General features: G+C 48.2%; 2 protein-coding genes across 2 annotated transcripts in view; one reads left to right on the top strand and one right to left on the bottom strand.

The window, feature by feature from the left end:
• The first annotated feature begins 7,718 nt into the window (after positions 1–7,718).
• Positions 7,719–20,974, top strand: LCTL (lactase like). Its single transcript, XM_032417428.1, has 13 exons — positions 7,719–7,836; positions 8,231–8,394; positions 8,997–9,084; positions 9,350–9,459; positions 10,904–11,032; positions 11,135–11,230; positions 12,755–12,809; positions 12,894–13,055; positions 16,384–16,658; positions 17,395–17,521; positions 17,703–17,902; positions 18,921–18,984; positions 20,681–20,974. Exons 1-13 carry the CDS (start codon positions 7,719–7,721, stop codon positions 20,794–20,796), a joined length of 1,704 nt encoding a protein of 567 aa, XP_032273319.1. The 3' UTR covers positions 20,797–20,974.
• ZWILCH (zwilch kinetochore protein) overlaps positions 20,894–23,851 on the bottom strand; it is a 36,625-nt gene continuing 33,667 nt past the window's right edge. Inside the window, exons 18-19 of the mRNA XM_032417427.1 lie at positions 23,002–23,116; positions 20,894–20,931 (exon numbers count right to left, since the gene is read on the bottom strand). Of these exons, the coding sequence (XP_032273318.1) occupies positions 23,028–23,116 (89 nt within the window). The 3' untranslated portion in view covers positions 20,894–20,931; positions 23,002–23,027. The remainder of the gene's footprint in view (positions 20,932–23,001; positions 23,117–23,851) is intronic.

Here is a 23,851-nt window from a genome sequence, read left to right as displayed (position 1 = left end):
ACACAGAACAGCACTGTAAATGTATTTTCTCTTCCTTATGATTTTCCTAATAACATTTTCTTCTCTAGCTTATTGTATCATAAAAATACAGTATATAATACAAGTAACATACAAGATATGGGGTAATTGACTTTTAGTGTATTGGTAAGGCTTTCAGTCAACAGTAGACTATTAAGTTTTTGATGAGTCAAAAGTTATGCATGGATATTGGACTGTTCGGGGCTCAGTGCCCCTAACCACCCCCCGCCCCGCCGGTTGTTCAAGGGTCAACTGCACACACCCAAAAAACCAAATGGAGTCTGCATGATGAAGTACCTTTATAACTTAGGTCTTTTGCTTTTCCACACATGTGTTAATTTATGCATCTTCCCCCCCCCCAGTTATTTATTCTTCAAACTTAAGTAACTAATTTTCTGGCCCTAGGGGGTGAAGGGGCTGAAGGGGCTGGGTAGAAGGAGCCCAGTTCCTACCATCTGTCCTTGAGCCTGTCCAAGCAATAAGAATCTATCAGTTCTCACCCCGGGGACAGCCTCGGGGGTGTATTTCAGGCAAATCCTCACTACCTCTCATCTCATTACATATTCCTAGGTTTGCTGGGGCCTGAGGATGTGGCTTGGGGGGGTCGTCCTGAAAGCAGCATTATTTGGGGAGGATTTGGTGTAGAGGGGGTGGCAAGAGTGGAGAGACACAGGAAGTGAAAGGGGAAAGCAGTTGACATGTTGGAGACTCAGAGCCTGAGCATGCTGGTCCCTTGATTTTGACTCTTTCAACGCTCAGTTTACTCATCCACAGAATGGGACAAAAATAGGTGATATTGCCCTTCCTCATTCAATAGGGTTAAGCAAGATTGATTAGACACAGAAATACACTTTGTAAAACTCTGGACCAGTGATGGTTTCTTCGGGAATTAGCTGGAGCGAATATACACCTCCCTCTCACTGCTGAGCTCCCTGCAGGAGTCAAGCCCTTCCCAGCCACCAGCCACAGGCCACATTGGTTTGCACGTACTGAGCCACAGTGCCTTTCTCATCTCTCTCTAGTTACGGTGGTTAAATGTTGACACTGAATACGCTTTGGTTAAAAAGAATGAGGTTTACCTCTAATGAAGGGCAAGTTGGCAACATCCGTCAAAGTCACAACTAACTCAGCAATTCCACTTTTAGGAATAGGTGTACACATGCAGGGATGAAATTACAGGGGCAGGCATATTCACTGTAGCACTCTTTGTGAGAGCAAAGCATGGGGAAAAAAAAAAGTTGGGGCGCCTGGGTGGCTCAGTCGTTAAGCGTCTGCCTTCAGCTCAGGTCATGGTCCTAGGGTCCTGGGATCGAGCCCCGCACCGGGCGGGAAGCCTGCTTTCCCCTCTCCCTCTCCCCCTACTTGTGTTCCCTCTCTCGCTGTGTCTCTGTCTGTTAAAAAATAAATAAAATCTTAAAAAAAAAAAAAAAGTCCACCCACAGGGGACTGGTTAGATCAATTATGGAACATCCATCCAATGGAACACTGTGAAAGCATTAAAACAAATGAGGAGGTGCTGGGTGCATTGATCCAGAAAGACCCCCAATATAAAAACAAAAAACACAAGTTGCCAAACAATTCTACCTATCTATCTCCACTGATGTAAACAATCAAAGTGACCTATACGTATATGTACCTAATTTGTATGAAAACACAGAGGAAAGGCAGGGAGGGATATGGCCAGTTGTTGGAAATGGCCATCTCTGGGAGGGAAGGTGGGAGAAGGGGACTAGGAGAAGGCGCCTCACCCATTTTTGTTCCATTTATTTCAGGATGGTTGCCATTGCTTTGTAATGTGAATGTATTTGTGTATTTTCTGTGTAATTTTTTAAACTTAAAAGTTATATATATATTTTTACACATATATTATTTTCATACTACACACACACACACACACACACACAAGCCTTAGAATCTTCCACTGTCTTGGGGCGCCTGGGTGGCTCAGTCGGTTAAGTGTCTGCCTTCGGCTCAGGTCATGATCCCAGGGTCCTGGGGTCGAGGCCCACATTGGGGCTCCTGGGTCAGCGGGGAGCCTACTTCTTCCTCTTCCCCCTGTTTGTGCTCGCTCTCTCTCAAATAAATAAATAAATAATCTTAAAAAAAAAAAAAAAGAATCTTTCACTGTCTTTAAAATTTTGGATCCCTGGCTACTGTTTCAGAAACTTTCTGAGATCATCATTGGGCCTCGTGGGTCCTTCCTCCTTAGGAGGTAGTCACCAGCATCGTTCCTTGAAATACTCCCTGTAGAAGGACCCAGGCTCCCCTCTTCCAAGCTGGCGCCTCCTCCCCAACGAGGTTCTCTAAGCAGCCCTGAGGTCCGTCCTCGAGGAAGCCAGTCCCCAGCCCAGGCCTACTCCCTGCCCAGGGATGGTCCCCTGAGCTTGTGCAGGGAGGAAGGCAAAACCAAAAATACCTCCATTCATTCATTCCTTAAACAAATAATATGCAATCGTGAATGAAAGCAGACGAGATTGGAGTCTGGTGAAGAGAGACTCCGATCAAACAGGCTTTTCAGTAAACATGAGATGAGCTTGGTGACGCAGGCTCTGGAAGACAGACCCAGACAAGGTTCTGAGGAAGGAAAATTGATGGGAGGCTTTTCTCCCACTTTTGCTGAGAGTCTCCGCCTCTCCCCGCTTCAGTCCTCACCCTCTCCACCCTCCACCATCTGGAACCTGCCTGGCCCGGGGGCTCCCCAGGAGTGCAGCTGGGGGAGAAAACGCCAGGCAGGACCCTGGAGAGAAGCTGCCAGCAAATGAGCTCAGACCGAAGAGCTCTCAGGTGGGGAAGCGCTGGCCCACGGGGCAGCCTGGTTCCAGAACAGTCACCATCATCAGCGTTTGATCGCAGGGGCTGGCCTCCAGCCATCTGAGGGCAGCCCCTCCCCAGCGTCTGCCCTGCAAGGGTCCTGGGCAGCAAGGCCACTGCTGAGTGGGCTCCTTTGGTTTAGAACTGGCGGTTTCACAGTGAGTGCCAGAGCCTGGCCCACGAAGAGTATCCGCATGCGTGCGTGCGTGCGTGTGGACACATGCACGCTATGCACACAGGTCCATGCTCTGTGGCTAGGGTGTCAATTCATTCCAGACGTACTGGCACAGTCTTGGTTTCACATATTTGGACACCACCAACCATTGAAACCTCCTGAAGATTCCAATATGATTATTTATGCAGCACTCCTTCGGTCTTGTTCCAAAAAAAGGATTTGAGAACCAGCTTGCCGAGTGGTAGATACCTCAGGATTTAAAAATAACAGGCCGGGAGATCAGGGGGAAGGGAGAGTGAGATGACACAAAAATGCATTAGTCAAGTCCTGGGCCCAGGCTAGAGGCAGGCCGCAGATGTATCTCAGCATTTCCAAGCAGTCCGAGCTCAGTGGGAAACAAGACATGGGATTCCTGTTCTTCAGACCTGCAGGAATTTTCCCCCAAAGTCCTCAGATAGATGCAGTGTGACTCAGAGTCGGACGTAGTGGTTTGGGGATATGTGACCGCTTTTGTCAAAACTCACAGAATAGTGCACGTGGGATGCATGCATTTCACTGGGAGCAGATTTTGCCTCGAAGAGAACAGAGCCCGAAACAAATAGAGTTGGTGAGGTGCCACTGAAGTGTTTAGGGGTGCGGTGACTCAGCATCCCCTTACTGGGAAAGGCACAGGAGAAGCTGAGTGGCTGGCTGGCTGGCTGGCAGGGGGAGGAGAGGCTGTGATAAAGCAAAGCAGAGTAAAATAGAGTCTCAGCGGACATTCGGCAGATGCACAGTGTGAAAGGTGCAATTCCTCCAACCTTCCTGTGTGTTTGAACACTTTTATAACAAAAAGTTGGGCACTCTGAGAAGTGAAGAGAACTATGGATGTTAATCATCCACAGCTGGAAGGTGAAAGGCCCTACGTTTTGTTCCCACGGCCCAAGCTAGCAGCCGCCCTCCAAGTCCACCGACTCCTGGGCACCCTGGCCCTCGGCAGTGCCCGGGGCTCTAGGACGCAAAGCTCGCCTTCAGCAGGGACAGAGGGCCTGGCTCGTGCAAAGTCCGCAGCATGGCAGGATTTGGGCATCTCCCAAACAACCAAAGCCCTCCGATCACGGAAACCCCTCATCAGACCATCAGGTGCTGTGCACCCAAAACACCCCGGTACGAGGGGGTCAGCCTTGAGAACGTGATGGCGTTGATGACAGGGATCATTTGCTGGGGACTTTCTCCCTGCCAGGCACTGCAGGAAGCACTTACATCTATCGTGTCCCTTAACGTTTCAGTTAGGAAGCACGTGTCCCCATTTACACAAGAAAAATGGCTCAGAGAAGTTCAGGGACGTGTGTCTAAACACCCAGCTGCCAGGTGCTGAGCTGGGGAGCCAAGTGATGTCTGACTCCAGTCTTGGAGCTTAACCACTGCCCTCCTCTGCTCCACGAGCCACGCGCCCCATCCCTTCCACCCTCCTCCCCACCCCCTCCCCCAGAGGCCCGTCACAGGCAACTTGCCTCTGCTCCAGCCTCAGAAGAAAGTCTGATCGGGCCCAGAGTGCTCCTTATAAGCCAAGCACCCCACTCCTGGCCCCGTGTTCCTGACCCCCTGGACAGATCTACACCCTGAGGGAGGGTCTTTTCCCCAGCGCTCCTGGAACACACACCCCACAACCTCCTGACACGCTCCGGCGAAGCCGCCCCACCGTCGTCTCTGCAAACCCCTCACCTCCATCCCAGCATCATCAGCACTGCCCTGACCAGCTTCCCTGCCTCCTACAAAACCCAAACCAAGACAACCTAAAAACAGCCTATCACCTCTTTAATAGAACCCCAGAGCTAAGGAAGACCAGACAACTAGGAGCCAGCCTCCTTAGTTTTTACAGGGGAGAAAACAAAGGCCCAGAGAGGGGCAATGGGTGGCCCAGTGTCACACAGCACGCCAGCACTGAACCTTGTCTCCTGGGACTGGTCCCCTCAGGTCAGGGCTGGATAGGGCTGAGTTGGGTTGCAGGGCCGGGGGTGGTGGTGGTGGTGGATGGAGCCTAGAGACCCCTCTGGAGAGAGAAAAACTAGCTCCTGTGGCCAGGGAAGAGAATTGCGAGGCCCCACAGTACCAGCCAGGGGACCCTGAGAGAGCTGCTCTCATTTTATAGATAGGGAACCTCGGTCCTGGAGAGAGAAAGTCACTGTCCCTGGAACCCATAGCTACTTCTTGGCTACATGGAGGCAGGAATCTGTTTTTCCCAAATCCCCAGTGTCTTTCCCACTCTAGCCCCTCCGTTAGCTCTGAAGGGTCCTGCACCACAGAGCAGGCTGAGCTAGGCCTCTCCCATATCTGGACCCAAATGCATGCCACCCACCAGTGCTGCCCAGGCGTTCTGCCTTTACCAAGTCCCTTCCTGAAAGTCACAGAGCTGGGCTACGTGCTGGGTGCTGTGGGGGCTATTGGCAGAGGGGCCCCCACCTCTGCAGCCTCTTGCAGGGAGAGAAAAGGAGGGGCTACATGAGCCCAAAGGCCACCTTCCCCCCCCCACCAACATACCTGCTTTTCAGCCAGGCCTGGCCCCCAGGGACCTCAGACCCAAAGGTAGGGTCCTGCCCTGGTTGCTGCAGGCCTCAGGCTGGCCCCAATCAGCCCTGGATCCTGGACTGGAGGGGGAGGGAGGTGGTGGGGAGTCACCGCGCTGTGAGACCCAGGTCCTTCCAGCCAGAGCCAGGCTTGGAGCTGGTGGAAGGAGAGAGAACAGGAATAGGACAGCAGAGACAGACAGCCCCCAAGCAGCCCCAGCCATGCCAGGCTGACCATCCCCTCCAACACAAACACTGGGCCTCTGGCTCTGCAGGAAGGGGGCATTTTTCAGAGATGACATCAGCTCTTAAAGTTTTATGTATCCTGCCTACCTCAGCCCAGAGAGCAGAGTCCCCAGAGCCCCGAGCTCGGTGAGGCAGGCACCAGCCCTGGAGCAAACAGCACAGCACTGGCCTTGGACGCCACAGCAGTCCACCCACAGGAGAGATGGACACTCGGGTGGCTGTCCAGTGGCCTGCTCACCCTGAGGACACAGCCCTGCTTGCCTGGGCACTGCACGACAGATGCAAGAGGAGAGAAGATACCAAGCTCCCAGTTCCCAAAACACACCTCAGGGCCTTTGCTCAGGCTGTTTCCCCTGTCTGTTCCCATGCTTTCCCAGCTCCACGCCACCTAGCCAACACCTCTGCAGGCTTCAAGTGTCTCAGGTCCAATGTCCCCTCCCCTGTGAAACCAGCCCCACCTCCCTGAGCCTCTACAGTGTCCTGTCCATCCTTCCATTAGAGTCCTGATCCCCCCCGCGCCCCCTACAGTGTTTAGAACCACTTTCCCTCCCCCCAACTCCCGCCTTCCTCCCCCACCAGACCTTGAGCCCCTGGAGGGCACAGGCCAATCCCATTCCGCTCTGGCAGAAAGAGATTAACCAACAACCAAGGGCAAAGGGGCACCCAGTTGAGAGAGCCCCAGTGAGGCTCAGTTAAAGGCAGGGGAGCTGGAGGTGAATGGGGTGAAGGGAGTCACACTGGGGGACCTAGGCAGCCAGGATGGGAAGCCACAGGGGCTGAGCCTCCAGGGAGGGTGTTCTAGCAAGCAATCCTGGTTGAGTGAGTGAGTGAAGGAGTGAGTGAAGGAATGAATGAATGAAGGGTCCAAACAAAGGAGGTAAGGTGGAAAAACCAACTTTATCTTCTGCCGTGAATTTTCTCTGGCAGCAGGGAGAGGTGGACACAAAGAGAGGTGCCTGCAAATGCTGATCCCCCCCGCCACACCCACCTCCAGCTTCCCAGGCTAAGGTGTGTAGAACGTGGCACATCAGGACCAGAAGGGGTCAGGGGGCCCAGATCTCTGCCCCTCTGCCCTCCCAGGGGGCTGACTGGATGCCCCAGGGCCCAGGGCCAAGCTGCCCCTGCAGCTGACTCAGGCCCCACTGGCCAGCTCAGCATTCCTGCCCTCTCCACTGAATGGGGCTATTGAAGTTCTTTGTAGGGGGAGGTTGGGCCACTGACCACGCCCCCAACCAGAGCCTTCCCTGCGCTGTGGGCTCTGCTCTCGGGAGCAGCACACACCCTGGGGTCAGTCTGAGAGCGCTCTGGCTGCCACCGCTACTCTGGGGGTGTCTGGGACACAGGACGATCCCAGGTAATCCGGCTTGGCTGCACCAGAGAGGGGGTCCCAAGGGGAGGGCATCGTCCTGACCCTCAGGACTGGAGGCCCTGGGATGGCAACCCTGCTCATGACCCCCGGCTTGGGGAGAGGTCTGTCCCCCCACCACCCCTGCCATAGTGATAGGTGGGGTGCTTCAGGGGATCTGTGGGTTGTCTTGCCTCCCCCGTCAACTGGAGCTTCCCTAAGGCAGAAGTGGTTTCCCCATGTGATCAGGGCCTCTCACAGGGTATGGGCTGGGTATCCCCCATCAGACAGGGAGCGGGGGTGGTTTGGAGCCTGGCGCATCCGACCTGGAGCACCCCCCCCCAAGCCCCACGTTCATCTCCTCCTTAACCGGACCCGGTGCTCAGCCTCGGCGTCTGCTGGTGGCTCCCAGCGGAGCAATGGACCAGCTGCCCTAGCTGAGCCAAAGCTGCTCTAGATAAAGCACCCCCACCTCCTCCCCTCCTCCTCCCCTCTTGGCCTTCGCCCCCCAGCCCTGGCTGCATGGACCTCCACCTGTCAGGTGTGCTTTTTCAGGAATGGGGGAGGGCCGGGTGCCATGAAGCCAGTGCGGGGTGTCACACTTTGGTGGGTGCTACTGCTGGTGTCCAGGCTGGGGGCCACCAGGAAGGGATCCCCAGAAGAGGCCTCCTTCTACTATGGAACCTTCCCGCTTGGTATGTCCATTCCTCGGTTGGTCTGTCCGTCTGTCTGTCAGTTTGCCCACCTTGGCTGGCTTGCCAAAGACTTTGGTGTTTTCGTTTCCTGACAGGTAGGATGGGAAAAATAACTCCACAGAGTTGTTTTAAAATAGAAGTTCCTAACAGATTTTTTTAAACTTACTATACAGACAGTGAATGTTAATCAGAGCTAAAATTGTGCAAATGAATGTTTTCAATGTGTTAGGTCCTCCCCCGCCCTGCCCCACAGGCTCCCACTCCTGGGGAGACGGGGGCAGGTTGTGGGGAGGGGACCTGCCCTGTGGCCCAGGAGGCACAGCCCAGAGTCCAGGGGCTGGGTGGGGGGGCGTGGGAGGGGACCCAGGGCCCAGCTTAAGGTCTCTACTTGCAGGCTTCTCCTGGGGCGTGGGCAGTTCCGCCTTCCAGACAGAGGGAGCCTGGGACCAGGACGGGAAAGGGCCCAGCATCTGGGATGCCTTCACTCACAGTGGGAAGGGCAAGGTGCTTGGGGATGAGACAGCAGATGTGGCTTGTGATGGTTACTACAAGGTGCAGGTGAGTGACAGGTGTGTGTGAGCGGTGAGTATGCACTCAGCTGAGGTGGACAGTGACATAGGAGGGGGGCCCGGGGAACAATGTCAATCTAGTGCTCTGCTAAGCAGCCCCTATCCCACTGCAGGAAAAAGGGGCGGGGCCGTTGATGACTGGGGATTGGTGGGCTGGGGGGAGCGGGGAGAGGGGAGGATGTGCAGAAAGGAAAGGAAAGCAGGGCCCCACCTGAACCAGGGCCTTACTCCAAGCGATGGGCAGCTGAGCAGCTGATACCATGACCCCAGGGTCTATAAGCCAAGTGGCCTGAACCCTTGGTCTCTGCTTGTGAATTGGCCCCTGTGGAGGAAGTCCCTCTGCTCAGGACCCACTTTTCCTCCCTGGGCTGACTTCTTGGGGGATTCATCCCCCAAGTTTATTAGGAACACCCCAATGGACACCTCAAAGCAGTCCCCTATCCTGCATGTATTTGACTCTTGGCAGGAGGAAGGTGCTTTCACACCTATTGTATAAATGAGGAGCACTGGCCCAGGCCCCCAGCAGGACCCCTAACCCCCACCCCAGAGCTCTAGATGACCCCACCCTGCCTCCCACCCCTGTCTGCACAGGAGGACATCATCCTGCTCAGGGAGCTGCACGTGAGCCACTACCGATTCTCCCTGTCTTGGCCTCGGCTCCTACCCACCGGCGTCCGAGGTGAGACGGCGCAGCCCCTCCCAAGCCCAAGTGTGGTCCCTTTTGGCCGTGTTGATTCTGTGGGGACACCACAGAGTGCTGGGGAGGGAGAGCATCCCCGGAACATGGCAGCAGCCCTCCCAGGTTCTTCAGGCAGCCGGGCACCCATGCCATCCCTCAGACCCAGAATTGGGCGGGCTGGGGGCTTCTTCAGGCCCCAGAGAGGCCACAGGGCCCAGCAGCACTGCACTTCGGAAGGCTACGGCCCCTTTTATCTCACCTTCAGCTGACAAGGTGAACAAGAGGGGAATCAAGTTCTACAGTGACTTCATTGATGCCCTCCTGAAGAGCAACATCACCCCCATCGTGACCCTGCACCACTGGGATCTCCCACAGGTGAGGCCCGGGGGGCTCAGCTCCACAGGGGAGCCTGACTGGGGGACGGGGCTTGCCAAGGTGGGGCAAAGGCTGGGGTCTGGACCCAGAGATGGGAGGGAGCCAAGCAATCTGACTCACCCATGGAGGGACATCGTGCTGATTTCACTGATGTTTGTAATAGGTGATAAGTGTGGATTTTGGTTTTTCCCAAAACACTTGGCCTAAAAACAACAAATCAAACTAAAAAGAAACCTCTTTTGAGCAAGATGTGATGAAATGGCATAATTAACGAGTTTGAGCCGCATCATCTGAGCACAGCTCCTCCCACCAGGCAAGTCCTGCTAAGTCTCAAGGTCACTGTCGGACATCACTATTCCAAGTAATTTTTCCCTTCACTCGGCAAGGCCCCACGGAGATCACGGCCTACTGGGAAAGGGGCAGTAGGTGACTCTCTGTGACACAGGCCACAGGAGGTCAGAGAGTGGAGATGTGGCCTCAGGGGGTTGCTGGGGATAGGATGGGGTCCCATCAGTGCTTTGAAAGGTTGAGGTGCATGAAGTGGAAGGGGTGTTCTGGTTGGAGGAGCACGGCAAGGGGGCAGAGAGGGCATGGCAGGTGATTGGGTTAAGAGTTTGGGGAGCAGGCAGGAGTGGGAGGGGTAGAGGTGGGAGGTGTGGCTTGGGGCCAGGCCCGGAAGGCCTTGACTGCCGAGCTAAGGTGACTGGGATCATTGTGGGAAGGTAAGCCGTCAGAGGCCTCTAAGTTGGGGTTGGGGGCGTAGAGCCGACTTGAGGGAGACAAACTGGAAGACCACGTTCCAGCTTCTTCCCTGCTTAACTGCTTTCACTCACCGGGCCCTTTAGCATGCCCTCAAACCCACCAGGGAGAGCTCAGTAGGCATTCTCAATGGAATGCTGAATCTTGGGAAAACCCCACCTTCACAAGCAGTTGGCTTTGGTTGGAAGAGTCCTCCACTGAAGAAGGCAGAACCCGCCCTCATAATAGAGCTTCTAGGGTTTCTCACGTCTGCACGGCCCTCAAAATCCTAATCAGAGCTTCCATGTCCTGCATCATGTCTTACTTCTTCTGGATGTATAGTTGAGGTTCTTCTCCAGTAGCAGACCTCTCTGCCTTGGCCAATTTTCTTAAATATTCAATCTATCACATTCCTTTTAAGCATGAGAGTCTTGAACTTTCTCTGTTCCCTCCCTCTTGATTGTATATGTCACATAGCTTGTCCCCACTGATGTTGCTTCATGGTTCATCACTGGCGAAGTGATGGCCATCACCATCCTCAGGTTGTAACGCCCAAGACTCCGCATCTTTGCTCTCTGTTGCTCTCAACAGCCTCTGTGGTGGTCATCACCCTGTTTCTCCCACATACTAGGCCTATGGACTCCAGAAGTCTTTTCTAGAGGCAGACCCTTGGGGATAGCTGCTTCTCTCTCCACTCTGTCTGCAGCTGCTCCAGGTCAAGTACGGCGGGTGGCAGAATGTGAGCATGATCAGCTACTTCGGGGATTACGCCAATCTGTGCTTTGAGGCCTTTGGGGACCGGGTGAAGCACTGGATCACTTTCAGTGATCCTCGGGTAAGCAGGACCCTCCTCCGGGTGGGAAGCCCCCCTTCCCGGACCAGAGCGCTCCTACCCCCTTCTCACGGGGGCTGTGATGCCCGCTTGCCGTCCCCGCAGACAATGGCAGAGAAAGGCTACGAGACGGGCCGCCACGCTCCAGGCTTGCAGCTCCCCGGCACGGGCCTGTACAAGGCAGCGCACCACATCATTAAGGTGAGGTGGGTCCTTCTGGGAGTGAAGGCTGGGTTCGGGGTGGAGGGACAGACCACAGTGTCAGTTCAGCCTGCCCTGGGGCTCCGCGCCTGAGCTCAGCCCTCTGAGGTTCCAGCATATTCCACCACACCTTCGCACGTTCACTTGCGTTCCACGAGGCTCTGTGGAGGCAGTACAGCCACCCGGTGCTGGCCGCCGCCACAAGACAACAGGGGGTGCTCTCTAGAGCTTACAATCCGGTCAGGGGGAGGGAGCGCATGCGTGTGAAAACTTGTCACCGACAGGTCCCAGCAGCCTTGTGAGGAACGGTGACAGGAGGAAGGGGTGGGATGACAGTGAACTAGGGGCTGAAATCTTCAACGCATGAGCAGCAGTAACGGGGTTGGTGAAGGACAACTGTAAGAAGGGGTTAGGAGTGTTTGTCTCCTGGCGCGGACTTCAAAGGACCTGGGGTTTTGGAAGGAGAAATAGTTTGCAAGCAGTAATAAAGAGCAAGGCGGACACTACCCACTCCCCCAAGGTATGTGGGGTGTGACAGAAAAAATGGCCCCTTCTTGGGAGAGCTGCCGTGGAGGCGGCCAAGCTCAGTAAGGGCTCGGGAGGGAAGGAGACAGAGATGCTGCAGGGTACCTCGTGAGTCACAAGGCTGCTGGGACGGCTTGAGCGGGGGGAGGGGACTGGGTCACAGTGCAGGACACAGATGAGGAGGATGACAGCATGGCCCCAGTGGACTCTCAGAAGGGGGACAATCTGATCAAGCAGGAAGTCAGGGGCCCCTGAGTGACATACTGGACTCTCAAATTCCTGTCAGGGAGAGGACTTCCCCATTCTTTCTACATTTGGCTTATGAGTTCTTAAACTGTGAATATTTTTTTAAGATTTATTTATTTATTTGAGAAAGAGAGAGAGAGAGCAAGCGAGCAGGGGGAGGGGCAGAGGGAGAGAATCTCAAGCAGACTCCCCGCTGAGTGGGAAGCCCGACACAGGGCTCCATCCCATGACCCTGAGATCACAGCCCGAGCCAAAATCAAGAGTCGGATGCCCAACTGACTGGGCCACCCAGGCGCCCCTTAAACTGTGACTATTTAAAGGGTAGAGCTCTGAAGGCCTCAGTGGGTCACTGATGGAGAGTATGGAGAAAGGCAGGTCGGCACATTTTGAATTCCATTCTCAAGACTGTTCCAGATGCTTGATATTTTCCAAACTTGCTGAGCACCTATGGTAAAAGTACTGCCTAGTGACTACAGAAGACGAGCAGGAACAAAACAAGAAACTTTAGCAAAAGTCTTCAGAACAAGAAATCACACAAAGAGGTAGTTTGTGTGTTTGTGCCAGAATTAGACCAAGTTTCTCTACAGAACAAAGAAAACGGGTGTCTCTGGAGGTCAGAGGGAGGGAGACAAGGGATCGGGATCATCAAGGCTGGACTCAGGGAAAAGATGGGACTCCATCAGACTGATCTCTCGTCAGGACAGGAGAGAAATGTGCCAGCCAGGCACCTCTGATGCACCCCTCCATTTTCAGGCCCACGCCCAAGCCTGGCATTCCTACAACAGCACGTGGCGCGGCAAGCAGCGAGGTGAGCCCCACCACCCATGCGTTGGGACACAGCCCTGGGGGGGGTGCCATTTGCACCTGCCACCCCCCTGTCCTTTCTTTTAAGGTCTGGTGGGGATCTCATTAAACTGCGATTGGGGGGAACCCGTGGACATGAGTAGCCACAAGGACATAGAAGCTGCCGAGAGATACCTACAGTTCTGCCTGGGCTGGTTTGCCAACCCCATCTATGCCGGAGACTACCCTCAAGTCATGAAGGACCGGATCGGTGAGCCAAGTCACATTTTTAAGCTCCAGGCACCACAGCAACAGTACTGAGCGCGAGTGAGGTGATGGAGAGGCAGGGGGATGGAAGAACACATGGGGCTCGGGCGAGGCACCCAAGGGAGAGTCCAGCCCTCAAGGAACTGAGAACTGCGCATTTGAATTGGGGAGGGGGGAGGAACGACTCCCAGACAAATCCCCAGACATGGCGATTGAGAATTTCAGGACCCAGGGGAAAGTAGAGCCATTCTCCGGGCTGCTCTCTTTTCTGTTCTGCTCTCCGGTCTCCTTCTCCCCACTCCACTCCCTCTCACATGAAGTAGGAGAGAGAAGTCACAGACACAGTCGTGGGCAGTGCCAGTTCTGGCGCTGGTTCTGTCACTTGAGAAATGCTTTCCAAGTCCTGGTTTCCACAATGTCAGAGAGGAAAATAAAGATGCATAGAGCTCACAAGGCTCTATCAGTTTGGGTGCCTTTAAGTGCCACATAACAGAAAACGCCAACTAAAATGGCTTGAAAAGTAGGGAATTTATCACCTCAAGTCCCGAGTCCAGAAAAGGATGATCCAGGACCAGTTAATCCAGCCTTCAGGGATGTCTTTGAGGACTGAGGCCCATTCCATCTTTCACTCTGGCACCTTTAGCCAGCCCATCAAACCACTCCCTATGGCCACAAGATGGCTGCAGCAGCTCCGGGCATCATATCTTTACATATCAACACCCAGAGGCAGAAAAATGGAAATAGCTTGGTAATACCCATTTTTAAGAACAAGGACAATCTTCCCAGAAAACGGTCTCCACCCACAACTGATTTCCCTTCAAGGGAAGTCCTCAAGGGATGGAACTGTCACATGCCCCAGAATGTCCTAGACCACTGGGACTAGAGCGTCCTCAGAGGCTGGGGGAGCCAGGACTCTCTAAGGAGGATGAGGAAGAGGGAAAGACAGCCATGGGACTATTGATTGGGTGGGCAACCACCAGTGTCTGGCCACAGGAATCAAAGTATTAGCTCTGTTTATTTAGAGGTAGCAGTCTGCATCCCCCTGTAGAGAGACAAGGGTGGCATTGACACAGGTTACAATCTCACACAGCAAGGCTATTTTGGATGTTTGACAAAGAACTGTCAGCATTTCAAAAAATTCCCTTTCTAAAGCACCATTTATCAGACTTACCTGGAATAGGAGCAGCAGGTTCTAATTCCAACTCAGCTCTAACCAGTGACTCTGGGCAAGGGGTTTCACCCTTTGGGTGACATTTTTGTCATCTGAAAATGAAGGATTAGACAAATAATCTCTAAAAATCTCTCGGCAATAACCAGTTCTGTGACACGTCTATACATATAGGTTTGAAATCCTGAGAATGATGTCCTCAAGATGCCCAGGGAAAAGCCCTCAGGACAGAGCCCATGCCCCTGCCCTGCCCTGCAGGGCACAGCCCGTCACTCCCCTGGCATTCAGCCCCGGGACCCTCAGAGGCTGTGGCAGGAGCCACAACAGGATGGCATTAAAGAAGCCAAATTGATTTTTTTTTTTTAAGATTTTATTTATTCATTTGACAGAGAGAGTGAAAGAGCACAAGCAGGGGGAGCAGCAGAGGGAGAGGAAGAAGCAGGCCCCCTTCCGAGCAGGGAGCCTGATGCGGGACTCGATCCCAGGACCCTGGGATCATGACCTGAGCCGAAAGCAGATGCTTAACCATCTGAGCCACTCAGGCACCCGCCAAATTGATTATTTGTCATAGAAGAGTTCTTGGGCTTCAGGCCAATTAATTCCAGACCCCACCAACTCCAACTTTGTAGTAATTCAAATGGAAACGGGGCTGAATTTTTCCTGCTACAATGTGGGAAGAAGGATCCTCTGTGCAGTTAATATTGTCTTTAGTGAAAGCATTCTGCCGGAAGTCCTGTACACAAATTACTTTCAGGCATCTCATAAGCACGATGTACGAACGAGCGTAGTTCTAGACCCGTGTTGTCCAACAGAACTCCTAGTGGTGGTGGGAGTGTTCTCTATCTGTGCTGTCCAATATGATAGCCTGTAGTCATTTGTGTCTATTTAAATTTTAAAAAATTAAAAATTCTGTCCTTCAGTGTGACTGATGCATCATCTAATGGCCATGTGTAGCCAGTGGCCACTGTATTAGACAGTCCAGGGACAATGCCTTTTGGTTTTCAACTTACTGTCACTGAAAGTAATAACAGGCGAGGATCTTAAAGTATTTATAATAATACAAGCTTTTCACTCAGTTAATCTAAACCAATAGCCTCTTTGGAAACATGTTTATGGTTGTATTTTAGAACAACTCCTACAATGTTACTTTTCTTTACTCACTTAAAACCTTTTTTTTTTTTTTGCATAGATTATACGAAGATTTTATGCATGTTTCAAATTTTTTAAATTACAAGAGAGTAGGGGCGCCTGGGTGGCTCAGTCGGTTAAGCGGCTGCCTTCAGGTGAAAAGTCAAGCTTCCCTCCCTCCCTCTCCCCACTGCTCCCATCCTCCCCCGCAGGAAGCATACTTCCCGAGACGGATTGTGCACGTGTGAGCAAAAACACTGCTGCTCCGTGTGTGTGCTTGTTATATGCAATACTCTGCATCTTTCATTTCAACATGCATCTTGGCATTCTTTCCACGTTGGTACATAAAGTGCTGCCTCATTCATTCTAATGACTGCAGTGTTGTACGGATGGATATCCGATCATTTATTTAACCAGTCTCTCCTGATAGACATTTAGGTTGTTTCCAATCTTTTGCTACTTAATCTACAATGAATATCCTTGAACACACATCCTTTTACACGAGTAAAACGTAGGATAAAACAGATGTGGAACTGGCCAGTGAAAGGACATACTCTTTTACTATTTTAAATGCTAGGACAAAATTTCCCACCACGGAGGTCGTACCAGCCTACACTACAAAGGTGCATGAACATGACTGTATGTCCCCTACGCCACCGTCCGCACCACGAATGGCCTTCCACTTCTCTTCCCAGAGACAACCAAAATTACCAATTTTGGCTACAAGAAATAATACAGGAATCCCAACTCCACTTCTTTTCCATATAGCTACGAAGTTGTCTGCATACCATTTACTGAGTGATCTATGAAAATATAACTTTTAAGCAATATAAACTTTTAACATTTTGAATAGTATTCCAATGTCAAAATGCCAGATTAAAAAGCTAAGGCTACTTTTTCCACACAAGCGAACCCCAAAGCCCGGGACCTGGATAACAGTTTTTATGTCAACACGCCAGTATCGTCATGGTACGTCACAGCAAAAGGATTGGGAGAACGCCAACTTTGTTAAATTCTTATTTTTCTCTCTCAATAGGGAAAAAGAGTGCAGAGCAAGGCCTGGATATGTCAAGGTTACCAGTGTTCTCACTCCAGGAAAAAAGCTACATTAAAGGCACATCTGATTTCTTGGGATTAGGCCATTTTACTACTCGGTACATCACAGAAAGGAAATACCCCTCCCGCCAGGGGCCCAGCTACCAGAATGATCGTGACTTAGTAGAACTGGTTGACCCAAACTGGCCCGATCCAGGGTCTAAGTGGCTCTATTCTGTGCCATGGGGCTTTAGGAGGCTCCTCCACTTTGCTCAGGTGATTATCACATTAAGCTATTTAATGACCATTTTTTTTCTTTGAAGATTTTATTTGAGAAAGAATGAGAGAGAGCATGCAAGCATGCGCTGGGGGAGGGGAAGGAGAGGGACAAGCAGACTCCCTGCTGAGCCCATAGGGGGCTCAATCTCACAACCCAAAGACCATGACCCCAGCTGAAATCAAGAGGCAGACGCCCAACTGACTGAGCCACCCAGGTACCCCCAGTGACATTTCTGACCTCCATTCATGATCTTACAGCTTAGGCTCGGGTGCCTACATTTTTTTTAACGTTTTTATTTTAATTCCAGTTAGGTGCATCCCTTTTAAAGTGAAACTCAGTCACCTCTACTTCAGAGGCTACTAGATACAGGCTTGAGAGACTAATGCCGACTATGAGTAACCATCTCAAGGTATAGAACTGTAGCTACAAATTTTCATCCCACATTTAGTTATTTGGCTGCCCTTCTCACCTGAAATGAGCTATGTGGGAAAGAACAAGACCTGAAGTACATTTTCTCTATAATGATGAGTCACTGAGAAATGTAATCTTTCGTACGAACTGGCTCCTATCTACATTCACCTCCAAATAAATGTGTGAGCTGGCACCTCCCAAACGCTAAATACACTCGATTGGAATACGGCAGCTTAAATACACCGTTCCCCTATGTGCCTCAGACTCAGAAACCCACCTGTAGGTTGGAATTTTTAAGATATTCCTATGACTCAATTTCAGACTCAATACGGCAATCCTCCCATCTATGTGACAGAAAACGGCGCGTCTCAAATATTACACTGTATGCAGTTATGTGATGAATGGAGAATTCAGTACCTTAAGGGCTACATAAATGAAATGCTAAAAGGTGAGATACGAAGACGGCCTTCACATATTTTCTACTTAATTTGGACTGAATTTGCTAACAGCTGTGATTGACTAAAGCTTGTTTCTAAATCTCATAAATGAATTCATTTAAAATTATCTTCACAATGTTATTTTTCCAAGTAAGTGAAATATATTAAAAATGGAACAAAATGTCTTTGCAGCTATAAAAGATGGTGCTAATATAAAAGGGTATACTTCCTGGTCTTTGTTGGATAAGTTTGAATGGGAGAAAGGATACTCAGATAGATACGGATTCTACTACGTCGAATTTAACAACAGAAATAAGCCGCGCTACCCAAAGGCGTCAGTTCAATATTACAGGAAGATTATCACTGCCAATGGGTTTCCCAACCCAAGAGAGGTAGGACTAATTATTGATGTTATTTGTTCTAGATTTTTTTTAAATCTCTACACCAACGTGGGGCTCGAACTCACGAACCCAAGAACAAGAGTCATGGGCTCTTACATCCGAGCCAGCCAGGCGCCCCTCACTTGTTCTAGATTTTTGAAGAGCTAAGCAGCTTGGGGTGTGCAGTGTGGCAAGCCTCTGTCCTCTCTCCTCTGTGGAGGAGGACGGGGCTTTGTGGGAACATGGGCCTTTGATTCTTCCCCTAATTTGTGCCTCCTCTTTGCTCATTTGCTTAGAATGGGGTAAACATGCCTTAAAATTCAGTCCTCACTTCAAATTCACTCCTAACTTGCAGAGCATGAAGAACAAAGAAAGTTATGTAGAAGTCCTGTTTGTTTTAGGTTATAAGAGTCATTAGAGACTTCTAGTTAAATGTTATCCTAAATGTTATATCTTAATGCAAACAAATACTGACTACTTACTCTTCAACATATATGGAAACAGGCAAATTAAATGTATAATGACCATAACTTTCACTTCTTTTCTACCACTAGTTCCAAAATGAGATTAAAAATAAACAATATTAACAATCCTTTAAAACATACCATTTTCAGTCACCTATAGATTTTTCTATCCATTCTCTATGTTGCTATTGATGGCAGGAAATAAAAATCATAATTTAGAATGTCTCAATAAAGATAACTTCTAAAAATAAATCTCAGTTGTTTACCAACGTCCTTTTAGGATGAGCTCAGTGGCACCATAAACAAACAGTGACTCATAGGCATTCACCAGTTTGGCATTTCTAAAAAAGTGCTAGATTGTAAGCTCCTCAAGAAGAAAGACCAGTTTCGTTTTGTTCTGTTTTTTGACTCCCTCACAATGATTCACATAGGTATTTAATAAATATTAACTAATTTAAACTCCAGGCAGATTTAAATTTTTTTAATCCCACATTATTTCAAAAATGATTTGGAACAGCAAAAAATTAGTCTAAGATGACATTACTTACCTAGTGGGTTTTTATTAGGTGGAGAGTTGGTACCTCAAAGCCTTGGAAACTTGTTCTATCAACAACCAGATGCTTGCTGCAGGTGAGTATATTTTAATTTTTCCCTTTGATAAGTAAGGCACATAATTATACATATAATGACGTTACCAAAACCTCAAAATGTGCATCTACCTGAAGTCAATCATTCCTAAACATACAATTAAAAATGTTTTCCTTCATTTTGAAACAATGTCAAATTTCTGTTTTATAAGCATTTCAAATAACATTTTAAAAATCTACCACAAAAGAGAAATATTTTATCCCTCCTAGTTTGATTCTTTCTGAATCATACAGCCAGTTTATAAACCTATTTTGATTACAGTGGGCTTTGTGGAAGGAGGAAAAAATGCAACCATATTCAAATAAAGAGAAGGCAAAGAACATTCCAGATATTATATTCACTCATTCAGCAAGTAATTATTGAGCACTCACTATTAGCTAAGGGGTGTTTTAAGCCCAGCAATAAACCAAACAAGGTCCCTGACCTCACGGAAGGCAAGGTTTCTTGTGCAGTAGGATCGAAAAGGCTCAGAGATGTAGAATAACAAAGATGCATCTACATATTAATGAATGCCAGCACACAGCACGTGTTTCTTTGAATTCTGTCTTTCCCTAAGGGCAATCAGAGAAATATACTTCCTGGTTTTTTTTGTTTTTTTTTTAAAGATTTTATTTATTTATTTGACAGAGAGAGACACAGTGAGAGAGGGAACATAAGCAGGGGGAGTGGGAGAGGGAGAAGCAGGCTCCCCGCAGAGCAGGGAGCCCAATGCGGGACTCGATCCCAGGACCCTGGAATCATGACCTGAGCGGAAGGCAGTCGCTTAACTGACTGAGCCACCCAGGCGCCCTATACTTCCTGTTTTAACAAACCCATCTTTAATGTGGTATCAGAGGTGGAAAGTGCTAGATGGAACAAATCTTACCAATTCAGGTATTTTTTTCCCCAATTCAGCTATTTTTATAGGCCAATACACTACCGTGCCCTGCTCCCATCTAAATAACCAGGTAATATTAAGGATGTATATTCCTTTAAACCAAAATTAACTTGTATTTTATCACCTAGACACACGATGTAGAATTTACTGCTGAGTCTATGAATTCTGTGGGAACAGGGCCTCATGCCTTATTTATCATGGTAGCCAGGGTGGCAGGCACAAAACCTAGAAGTGGGAATTACATAAATGTCCACTACTATAATCATGTACATGAAACTTGGAAACTTGTTCTATCAACAACCATCATTCAACTCTTCAAGATTATTACTTAACCATGCAAGAACTGCCACACAAACTTTCAATATGGAAACTCTTACACCTCTTAAGATACACAATAACACCTTTGAAAGGTTACCAATGCTTCCCCAGGATTTTTCTTTCACAACCCCCCCCCCCCCAGTGAAAATTACAGCAACCTTGGAACTCGCCTGTTAGTTAATATCCTCATATGAATTTATGGTAAGTATAACATACACTTAGACTTTATTCTAATACCTATGGAAGAACCAAATGTAGGCATTCTTTACCCCATACTTTGTGAAATATTTTATAAAGCCCTCACATAATTTTTTTAGTAACATTTAATTCACCATGTTCTCTTTTAGAGCAACTGAGAATAATTACAAAGCTTGATGATACCATTTTCCAAGTTTTTCCCAATACAGCTGAATCTTTCAGGGTGAGGCTATATTCGCTGAAATGATGACATGCTCATTTGTGGTGTTTTCTGTCCCATTTCAGAGCCTCTGCTAAGTCACATGCAGATGGTGACAGAGATCGTGGTACCTACGGTCTGCACCCTCTGTGTACTCATCTCTGCAGTTCTCCTGATGCTCCTCCTGCGAAGCCAGAGCTGAGACAGGATTACCCATTTTGTGGATTCATCTTTCATCAAGAATCTTCGGGATCTTCCTCCTTTCTCTGCTTTGAAGGTTTATATACATTTCTGTTTTCAGGCTCTGTGATAAATTTTTTTTTTTTTTGGTCTTGTGCTGGGATTTAAAAATTAGAAAATAAAAGTAAGCATAAATGAAATAAAAATCACCTGTCAAAGCCAATGTTAATATTCTGCTGTTAGGCATCTATCTTCACTTTGCAAAAAAGGAATCGTAGTGCACAAACTGTTTTGATAACTTGATTTTTTTTTTCCTTCTAAAACTCTATCCAGAGGCGCCTGGGTGGCTCAGTCAGTTAGGCATCCAACTCTTTTGATTTTGGCTCAGGTCATGATCCCAGAGTCCTGGGATTGAGTCCCGTGACAGGTTCCCCGGTCATTGCAAAGTCTGCTTGTCTCCCGCTGCCCCTCCCCCTGCTCATACTCTTTCTCTTAAATGAATAAATAAATCTTTTAAAAATATATAAAAATAGGGGCGCCTGGGTGGCTCAGTTGTTAGGCGTCTGCCTTCGGCTCAGGTCATGATTCCAGGGTCCCAGGATCGAGCCCTGGGTCGGGCTCCCGGCTCCGCGGGAAGCCTGCTTCTCCCTTTCCCACTCCCCCTGCTTGCATTCCCTCTCTAGCTGTGTCTCTCTCTGTCAAATAAATAAATGAAATCTTTAAAAAAAATAAAAACTTAAAAAAAAAGTTTCCTTTGGAAAAAAAAAATAAATAAAAATAAAAATCTATCCAGAAACATTACTTTAATGTGGAAATAACTGCCATCCTAACACTGTCCTACACACAATGGACAGTCAATCATCTACAGATAACAATCCCTTCAGGTTCTAAATTCTATCAAGCAACTAGGAAAATGCATTAGGTTGGTACCAAGTAAGTGAGCACATACACTTTTCTGAGATAAACTTTCTTGCGCTAAATTCAATTAACCTCAGTGAAATACCTCAAAGAAATATCATTTAATATCTTTTCTGTAACTAGATATTCAGGGTTTTTAAAATGAAGGTCCATTTTATTCTTTAATTATGATAAAATGCTAAAATTAAATAACATCTATTTATTTGGGGACAAAACATGGCTTAAGAAAGAATGATATGAAGCATTTTATTAATTACCAGATTCTACTGTTTCTGAAACACAAAAACAGTAAGATAGTAGAAAATGCTATTGCATTAATTCTCTTGGCCATCTCAAACATTTTAAAAAGGGTATTTACATCTGGGGCTTTAGTGCTACAACTGGGCTGGGGTAAAAGTGTTTTGTTCTTTTTAAATTTTTATTTAAATTATAGTTAATTAACATACAGTGCAATATTGGTTTCAGGAGTAAAATTTAACGATTGATCACTTACATATAACACCCTGTGCTCAACACAAGTGCCCTCCTTAATGCCCATCACCCATCTAGCCCATCCCCCATTCACCTCCCTCCATCAACCCTCAGTTTGTTCTCTAATGTTAAGAATCTCTCATGGTTCATTCCCCTCTCTTTATTTTCCCCCATCCCATATGCTCATCCGTGTTTTTTTTTCTCTTAAGTTCCACATAGGAGTGAAATCATATTCTCTGACTGACTTTTTCACATAGCATAATATACTCTAGTTCCAGCCATGTTGTTGCAAGTGGCAAGACTTCATTCTTTTTGATGGCTGAGTAATATTCCATCGTATATAGGAATGAAATAAAAATTTCATTTTACCCATTCATCAGTCGATGGACACTTGGGCTCTTTCCATAGTTTGGCTATTGTTGATAATGCTGCTATAAAATATCGGGGGGCTGGGGTAAAATTGCTTTTAACAGAACTTTGCTTTCAATGTCAAATCGACAGCCTCGTTCAGGGTTTTCCTCTCGCATCAATGTTTTTGAAATCAAACTCTCTACCACATATACAGATTTAAAATGCAAAGACATTACCACTCAAAAAAATGTTTTCGTTTCTCTGGTTTTAGGATTAACCTGACCTATTAAGGTGACTACAGAAGGTAGAAAGGAAATTAAAGACTTGCGTTGCTCAATAACATCTGGTAAGCCTCTTGCATGATTACTGAAAAATAATCCATATTCCAAATGGATTAAATCAACATTTCTGTTGTAGAAAAAACTGAAACATAAGATACTTAATACATTACAAAGTATTTGGGGGGAACACAAAGCGAACATATTACCTTACAGAGGACTCCATCAGCCGACTTCACTTGAAATGCACCTGGCTGCAGGTAACCAGGTTAGTAAAGGACATCCTTTCTTCCAGGCTACCATTCAATGTTAACTCAGAAACATCTGTAAACAGAGATCAGAACTGCTTACCAGCCTGCTGGCCTTTCTAGTATATACTGCTGAATGTTACAATAATCAAGAGGTAATCTGAATGACATGTGTCTTCTACTTTGAATTCATGAGACAAAACCCAGCAGGGACGATTCCTTTAAATAGTAAACCCTTTTCCCTGCTCAGCAGGGAGTCTGCTTCTCCCTCTGACCCTCCTCCCTCTCATGCTCTCTGTCTCTCATTCTCTCTCTCGCAAATAAATAAAATCTTAAAAAAAAAAAAAAAAAAAATTGCTAAATAGTAAACCCTTTGTGCACTGAAAACGTGATTAAAGAAAATACAAAGCAGATTTTTTTTTTTAATCCTGTATTTTTAATTTGGGAACCTACTGCTTTATCTTTGTGTCTCATCCACTGTAGTTAAACTCTTTTTCCAATCTTAACACATGTTTCAGAAACCAATTTCTACTTGGGATTTCTAGTCTTAGGGCCAGACACATACGCATTTTTTCCTCTGCTGAAGACTGTTGTATTTAAAAAATAAATGGTACAATTAACATTTAGATGAGATTATGTCCCCATTCTTGTGGGTCAACATTTTGGTTTCCACATTCTCACCATTCTCAACAATCATTTGCGGAGCGCCCCCTGGGAGAGTGGCACTCTCCCGGACACTGATCTTCTCCCCTGTTCACTGCAAATCATTATTCTCTTCCCCATGACATTTCTTCTCAAGTCTTCCGGCTTT

Source organism: Phoca vitulina, unplaced genomic scaffold, assembly GCF_004348235.1.
Source record: "Phoca vitulina isolate PV1807 unplaced genomic scaffold, GSC_HSeal_1.0 scaffold20, whole genome shotgun sequence".
NCBI classification, from domain to species: Eukaryota; Metazoa; Chordata; class Mammalia; order Carnivora; family Phocidae; genus Phoca; species Phoca vitulina.
The sequence above is the reverse complement of the archived record's forward strand: the minus strand, read 5'-3'. Positions and strand labels throughout refer to the sequence as shown.